This window comes from Macrobrachium nipponense, chromosome 37 (genome assembly GCF_015104395.2).
Source record: "Macrobrachium nipponense isolate FS-2020 chromosome 37, ASM1510439v2, whole genome shotgun sequence".
In the NCBI taxonomy this organism is placed as follows: domain Eukaryota; kingdom Metazoa; phylum Arthropoda; class Malacostraca; order Decapoda; family Palaemonidae; genus Macrobrachium; species Macrobrachium nipponense.
In genome coordinates, this window is record NC_061097.1 from 45,573,036 (window position 1) to 45,581,869 (window position 8,834).

Below are 8,834 nucleotides of genomic sequence, written 5' to 3' on the forward strand. Positions count from 1 at the left end.
TGAAAGATATATATATATATTATATATATATATATATATATATATATATATATATATATATATATATATATATATATATATATATATATATGTATATGTAAATAACTAAATGGTGTCTGCGGCGTGCCTAAGGCCCATAGCTGCACCCATACACTTTTTAGCCTCTTTTTAACCCCTCTTCCCTTCCGTCTTGCTGTCCAACCTCTCTGATTGTAGCTTTTCTCCCGGTTCCACTTTTATTTTCTGGATGTCTGTTTGCAGCACTAACCCCCCCCCCCCCACCCCTCTTGTCACTGTTTTCGGAGCTGAGTGGTTCAAAGTGCCAACCCACTGTTTGGCTTGACAGCCTAAATCTGATCAAATCGTATCAATTGTGGCACTTTCTATCTACCCTACCTGCCTGCTTCTCTCTCTTTCTTTCTTCCTCTTTCTTTCTCTCTCTCTCTCTCTCTCTCTTTCTCTATCTTTCTTCCTTCCTTTCTTTCTTTCTCTCTCTCTCCAGTGTGGAAGAGTTTAAAAGAAAGCTAGACAAAAACATGACGAGGACACTGTGATTGAACAGTAAAACCTGCTCCTAGAGATAAGTGAGCATACGATATCTCCTCTTATAGGATGGACTAACAAGTCTCAGACATCCTAATCCTTGTAACCCTGTAACTCTCTCTCTTTTTCTCTGTATGTTATAAATAATCGCTTAACAGACAGACAGCCCATAATTCGTATTTACTGACAGCCTACTGAGCAAAAAAAAAAAAAAAAAAAAAAAAGAAGAGAGAGAGAGAGAGATTGAACACTTCTGCACAGCCTCCAGCAACCTGCAGATCATTTTACCGGCCGAAACTCAATTATCGCCCCGAAACATCTCATAATTATTCGCAAGTTGTCTCGTAATAATTGCAGTCGTTCTAATATCACGAGATTAAGAGACTGCAGCTGATGATGTCACTCGCTGATGGTCGGTCTCCTCTGGCGGGAAAGTAAAATGGAAGAATAAAGGAAGGATAAATTTTTAAAAAATGGATAATGGTCTGTTCCCTCGGGTCCCTAGGGGATGTCTGATTCATCTCTCTCTCTCTCTCTCTCTCTCTCTCTATTAATTTGAGCAAATGTTGCATTTATCTCTCTCTCTCTCTCTCTCTCTCTCTCTCTCTCTCTCGATAAATGTTGCATTTTTCTCTTTCCCTCTCCAGATATTAATTTGTGTGTAGTATAAACAAAAGATAAACAAGGCAAAAATAAAATTTTAAAAACATAGGTACTGGTCTTCCCACCCCCGCCGCCGCCCCAGGGGATGTTGTTTGCGAGATTTTTCTACGAACGACGCAGTGGAAAGACGCAGAGCGCCCTCGTTATCTTGCGTCTTTTCAACTTGGCAGGGTCGCGTTACGGTTTGTAATTGCGCGAAAATAAAAATCCGGGAATATGACGCCATTTTTTTTTTTCATAGTATCGAAGACTTCTGCTACCTGACACTCGAATTTTTACAATGGGCGTTTCGGTTTATTTGAAGAGATGAGAATGTTTTTAAATCGTGGAGGTATTGACAATGATTTTTACGGGTACGGTTTGTAATTGCGCGAAAATAAAAGTCCGGGAATGTGACGTCATTTTAAAAATTTATGGTACCTGACACTCGAAGCTTTAAAATAGGTGCTTGGGTTTATTCTTAGGGACTTTTTTGGGGGGGGAGGGGGTGACAAATTGAAAATTATTTTCAGCTGGTTTTTGTAAGGATTTTGTCAGACTGTACTGGTGGATGAAATTCATAGCATTTCTAGGAACTCTAGAATTTTTTGGACTTTGTAGGATTTTCCTTACTTTTTAGAATTTATTGGATTTTGCAGGTTTTTCTAGACTGCAGAATTTTTTGGAATGTAGGATTTTCCTTACTTTTTAGAATTTATTAGATTTTGTAGCTTTTTCTAGACTGTAGAATTTTTATATTGTAGGATTTCTCTTACTTTTTAGAATTTATTAGATTTTGTAGCTTTTTCTAGACTAGAATTTTTATATTGTAGGATTTCTCTTACTTTTTAGAATTTATTAGATTTTGTAGCTTTTTCTAGACTGTAGAATTTTTAAATTGTAGGATTTCTCTTACTTTTTAGAATTTATTAGATTTTGTAGCTTTTTCTAGACTGTAGAATTTTTATATTGTAGGATTTCTCTTACTTTTTAGAATTTATTGGATTTTGCAGTTTTTTCTAGACTGCAGAATTTTCTGGGCTTTGTAGGATTTTCCTGATTTTTTAAGAATTTTTTTTGATTATGTAGAATTTTCCTGATTTTTTAGAATTTTTTGGATTTTGTAGGATTTTCTGGACGGCATTATTTTTGGGGCTTTGTAGGATTTTCCAGACGTTACAGAATTTTATGGACTTTGTAGGATTATCAGTACTTTTCTGTAGAACTTTTTGGACTTTCCAGGATTTTCCAGAATTTTATGGAATTTACAAAACTTTTCTGGACTCCATAGAATTTTCCCAGATATTTTATAATTTTACTGGACTTTGTAGTATTTTCTGGACTAGAGTTTTGGACTGTAGAATTTTGTTCGAATTTTGTAGTATTTTCCAGGCTTAGTAGAATATTTCAGGACTCCATGACATATTTTTCTGGATTTTTAAAGATTTTTTTAAATTATGTACCTGGTAGTTATATATTGGTAGGTAGCAATGAACGAGGAGGATAGGTGATAACGGGTAACATTTCATGAGAATTTCTTTGCTAAATTTTATGAATTATATTTTTTATGATTAGTTTCCTCATCTTCTGAAATGACTTCTTGGAATTATTTTCACTAATTTTCTAGATTTTGAAAAATATCTTTGCTCATTTTAAGAATAATTTTTACTTATTTGTTCTCATCTTCTGGATTTTTTAAAACTATTTTTTCTCCTCTTCTGCATTTTTAAGAAGATTTTGCTCGTTTAAACAAATATTTTATTGCTTATTTAAAAAAAATTAGGATTATCTTTGTTCATTTTTGTATTTAATTTTTTTATTATTATTTCTACTAATTTTCAGGATTTTTTAAATAGATTTTTTGCTCAATATTTGTTATATATATTTGCTAATTTTTAACAATTATTCTTACTGATTACTTTTGCTCATTTGCGTTATTATTTTTGCTAATTTTCAGGATTTAAAAAAAATATTTGCTCATAATTTTTAATTATATTTGCCCATTTTTTGCATATATTTTTTCGATTTTATTTTTCATTTTTGTAGTTACGTTTTGGAATTAATTTGACTAAATTTCAGGATTTTTAAAGATATTTTTGCTCATTATTTGGAATGGTTTTTCCTAATTTATAAAGATTATTTTTCCGAATTATTTTTGCTCATTTTTGTAATTTTCAGGATTAAAAAAAATATTTGGTACTTATTATTTTGAATTAGTTTAGCTCATTTTTAAAATATTGTAGAATTATTTTTTAAAAATAATTTTATCGAATTATTTTTGCTCATATTTGTATTGACTTTTTAGAATCAATTTCCTAAATTATTCATGGTACACAAAGTCACTTCTGATTACATCAAGGCTCAAGTCAAATTAGGGAACGTCAGGTCAAATTAGAAAGGATAAGGTCAGTTTTGGGGGTCACTGAACATTTCATATGAAAAAAAAAAGTTATTTCACATACCCTAAACCAGGACTAACCAATTAATTCCTCTTTTGCATTGAATCGCTTTTCGCTAATTTTCCAAAAACCCCGGAATTATTGAAACCGCGCGTTTATTAAATAGATTGAATTAACGGTTTCAACTTAAATTTGTCATTGCTGAGGTTTTGTAGTTATAAGTAAAGGTGTTGACTGTTGAATGTTAAAATTACTATTCGTTTAAGCATTTTGCTCGTATGTGTATAGTATACGGTATGTATGTGTGTATGTATTAGCTCACTAAGTAATGCGGAAAGTGACTTAAACATCACAACACGTTTAACTTTCTCTCTCTCTCTCTCTCTCTCTCTCAATAAATAATTACTAACTTATTATATATTATTATAATATCTATATATATATATATATATATATATATATTAAATATTAAACTAAAAACTTATACACAGGGCTGCTCCAATATTAACAGTGTAATTTCAATTTGCGAAGGAATATATTGTATGACCAGGAGCGAATCGACGCATACAATCAGCCTAAACAAACTAAAAATAAAAAAATAAAAAAAAAAATAAAAAAAATAACGCTACTTTGGTCCCTGGCAAAATTAGTTAAATGTGGCGCCTAAAAATTCATTTCGAAATTTATTCCCGGTTCTCTTAATTAAAGAATTAAAGCAGAATTGTACCTCTGTGTGGTCTGGAAGCGCCGAGATTTTCCAGTTATAGACTATCGACAAATGGTCTCTGGTTTGTCAGTTTTCCGCGAGTTGTATTTCAACGGAGATCTTCCACGATCACCACTGATCCCTTATCTCCCTTTATCAGCCGAGAGAGAGAGCGACCAGATTCGCTGAACAGCAGCACCAATATGCAGTTAAATGCGTTTTGCTGTCTAACTTCTCGGTTCCAGAGGTCCTATGTTCCAGAGGTCCTTTATTCCCCACGCCGTTGGACTGTGGAATATCCTTCCTGAGGATGTAGGGCAACTTATGTTTTATCTGTTAATTTCTTTTTTATTCTAATAATCGATCTCGTCTTTCTGTATTTCGTTTCACCTTCTGTTGCTTCTTTCAAATGAACAACGTCTTCTTTGGAAGCTTGAATGTTTTATTTGTTTGTTTGTCTGGTGTTTTTACGTTGCATGGAACCAGTGGTTATTCAGCAACGGGACCAACGGCTTGACGTGACTTCCGAACCACGTCGAGAGTGAACTTCTATCACCAGAAATACAAATCTCTAACACCTCAGTGGAATGCCCGAGAATTGAACTCGTGGCCACCGAGGTGGCAGGTCATGACCATACCGATCACGCCATTGAGGCGCTTTTTGGAAGCTTGAATTTCAAGTCATTGGCCCTTTGGTGAGATTGTTCCATATGGATAGGCCTCATCTACTGAAATAATAATAATAATAATAATAATAATAATAATAATAATAATAAAAGGACCTACGTCTAATAAGAGCTATTTTCAATTTATGTACTATTTATGTACTAAAAACTGAGTCGAAATAACCTAGTCCCCTAAAATAGTACTCGTAAGTCTATGGAAACACAGAAGACAGTAGCAAGCACCGAAAATCAGATGGGTTGGTCCAGAGCAGTTAGTTGAATTACGCAAGACTATGAAATGGCGTGACAAATCCTGTGGTCACTGCCTTTGAAATTACAGAATGACTTACGAATAAGTTCTCCGTTGCCGAGAATTTCACAATATCGTGGGACCTATGGGATAAAAATCAACAATTATATAAATCGATTGTATCTTTTGCATTTTAATGCAATTTATTGATACAATCGTGGATATTTATTACATAGAAGTTTATTAAAATACAAAAAAAAAAAAATACAAACATTCATTTTAAGAGGGAGTGTGCTTATTAGATATTATGATTTAAGACTAAAAACTTAATACATTATATTAATCTCCAGCAGTGAGAGTGTGGATATGTGGACACTTGAAATGATTTTGTTCATAATGAAAATGAACAGCAGTTGTGAACAGTCATTTTCCCTTGCAGACTAATCTGTAGAGGCGCCAGATATCAGTTAACATCATTTAATCATTTAAGAATTAATGAATTAGGACACTAGTCATCATATGTATTTTAAGAATGAATGAATTACGACACTAGTCACTATATATATATATATAATATATATATATATAGATATATATAATATATATATATATATGTGTGTGTGTGTGTGTGTGTGTGTATGTGTGTATGTATATACACACACAGACACGCATATATATATATATCATATATATATATATATATATATATATATGGGTACGTATATATACTGGTAAAAATGTTTTGTTACAACAGAAGTCCATCTAATAAAAGGAGCCCATAAAAAATGCCAATATACTTAAAGTAAGTACTATATTTCAGAGACAGCAGTCTCTGAAATATAGTATTTTCTAAAATTTAGCGTTTTTATGGTCGTCTTTTGTTAAACGCCTACATATATATATATCTATATATATATATATATATATATATATATGATATATATTTACATGTCTGTGTACTGTGTACCTCTGTGATAAAAGTAGGCTCTCGCCTCCTACAGTGTTAATGCGTACGTGAGCGTTTATATGTATAAATTGGAAAAGAAACAATGGAAATACTCTTTAGCCCATTTGTACAACCTAAGCTTTCTCTCCGCTGCGAGTAATGGCTCTCTCTTTGTGACAGAATGCTTCCATTTGAACAAAGTGCTTAACAGGGGAGAGAGAGAGAGAGAGAGAGAGAGAGAGAGAGAGAGAGAGAGAGAGAGAGAGAGAAGGTGGGGTGGGTGTGAGGGAGATGCAATTAACGGCAGCTTAGCCTAATGGTAACACAAAGTAGATATTTTTTTCTAAAGTAGAGGTAGACAACAGCGTAGAAATGTTTGTCTTTTACGTAAACGTAAAATTAACTTAAAACTGAATGTAATAATATAAACAAATTGAAAACTCCAGATGTAATAAAGTAAACAAATGTAATAACTAGAGTGAGAGTAAATCGTTTCCATAAACAAATAAATTAACCAGGAAAAGTTACTTCGTTTGTCCCGCCTTCGAACTGAACGCAACCAAGGGATGAAAGCTGTAACAAACAAAACACGCTCTAAGTTGAACATTTTCGTTCAACTTAAAAACTCTCTTTTTTACATTACCTTGCAAAAGGGTCACCGTTGCAACGAGGACAATAACGAAGGAGGAGGGAGGAGAACTGCAGTTGATCTTGAACTGCACGAGTTGTTCCATCGTCGAGCGTCGAATGAACTTGGCAAGTTATTTGTAGGCTGAGCGTCGACTAAGCGAACGCGACGGAAGCGAACATTCTTTAGACTAGAGTTTGAGCATCAAGATTTGCAGTGAAGGAGATGCATTCTGTGAGTTCTCCGTCGTTTAGCTTGTATTAAGCTGAGCGAAATGGATAAAAACTAGTTCTCCATGTTGTATTTAAAAACCTTGATGTTCATTATTCTTATAAAAGAGCGGAGATAAGAAGAAGAAGAAGGAAAGGGAAATTTGAATTTGAATAACGCGTGACTGCAAAGAGGGGTAGGTGGCGGTAGCCTGGGCCGGTCTCCCGCCAAGAGATGAGCAATCCAGTCACGACGGCGTCTCGGACGCAACTGCTGTGTTTTGTCGCGCCCTCGGGGTCCTGAGGGGGTTGGGGGGATTTTGCCGGGGGCGGGGGCGGAGATATATTTATAGTATTATACATAATTGTTTTAGTACGCTGCACGGAAATGTGTGCGTCACGCATGCATGCATTCCTTTGGAATTCATGTCTTGGTTGGTTATGGGTCGAGGCAATGCCTTTACAACGGCGCCTCTTAATTGTAAGAGTTATTTTTAATTGTTAAACTCTTTAATTTGAAGAAAGAATGAACGAAGTCAGGGCGAGAGAAGCTATTAATCAGTTTTCTTGTCGCTGTCGTTGTTCTGTTTTTGTCGTTGATTCTGTCGCTGGTAAGGGTTTATTAATAGCGTTATTATTATCATCATTATTTTTCTCATCTTCCTCTCCATTATCATTATCATTATCATAATTATTGAGCTGTCGGTTAGTAAGGTGAAGAAATATTATCTTCACGCTTCTTCTGTGAGATGCTCTCATCCAACGGGAACAAACAACAGGTGAGAATGTTCTCAGCAACAGAAACAAAAACAACAGATGAGATGAAAATGTTATCATACAACAGGAACAAACAAACAATTCTCAGATTCATTTGAGAAACTATAGTTCTCATCCCTGGCTGTAATTACGCAATATAATCGTTTTTTCAAAATATATTAACGAAGAAATTATGTATATATTATCTATATATATATAGATACATACATACATACATACATACATACATACATACATACATACATATATAAATATTGTGGAAGTGAGCTCTTAAGTATGAGAGAGAGAGAGAGAGAGAGAGAGAGAGAGAGAGAGGCACTTAAGTATGATAAGAGAGAGAGTGAGAAAGAGGCACTTAGTGTGACAGACAGAGAGAGAGAGAGGCACTTAAGTATGAGAGAAAGAGAGTCACTTAAGTATGAGAGAGAGAGAGAGGCACTTAAGCACGAGAGAAAGAGAGACACTTAAGTATGAGAGAGAGAGGCACTTAAGTATGAGAGAAAGAGAGACACTTGAGTATGAGAGAGAGAGAGAGGCACTTAAGTATGAGAGAGAGAGGCACTTAAGTGTGTGTGAGAGAGAAAGAGAGACACTTAAGTATGAGAGAGAGAGAGACCTTACCTTACCTTACAGACCTTACAGTTCGTTCGGGTTTCCCCAGGTCCCTCAGTGTGAGGCACCTCTAATGTCTACCAGAGAGTTGCTAGTACATCTTCCGGTATATTTTGCATCTTCCAATCTTGGATGGTCTGGGATGCAGTTTAGATATTTGTCGAGCTTATTCTTAAACACATCTACGCTCACTCCTGATATATTCCTCAGATGAGCTGGCAACGCATTGAATAGACGCTGCATTATCGATGCTGGTGCGTAGTGGATTAATGTCCTGTGTGCTTTCCTTATTTTTCCTGGTATAGTTTTGGGCACTATTAATCTACCTCTGCTTGCTCTTTCTGATATTTTTAGCATGATGTTTTCAGCTATTCCTTCTATCTGTTTCCATGCCTGAATTATCATGTAGCGGTCTCTTCTCCTTTCTAGACTATATAATTTTAAGGATTGTAGTCTT

The 8,834-nt window shown here is 34.7% G+C and overlaps 1 protein-coding gene across 1 annotated transcript in view; it reads right to left on the reverse strand.

The window, feature by feature from the left end:
• Nucleotides 1-7,247, reverse strand: part of LOC135209212 (uncharacterized) — a 38,685-nt gene extending 31,438 nt beyond the window's left edge. Inside the window, exon 1 of the mRNA XM_064241903.1 lies at nucleotides 6,795-7,247. Coding sequence (XP_064097973.1) covers nucleotides 6,795-6,885 — 91 coding nt within the window. The 5' untranslated portion in view covers nucleotides 6,886-7,247. The remainder of the gene's footprint in view (nucleotides 1-6,794) is intronic.
• Between the last annotated feature and the right edge of the window lie 1,587 nt (nucleotides 7,248-8,834).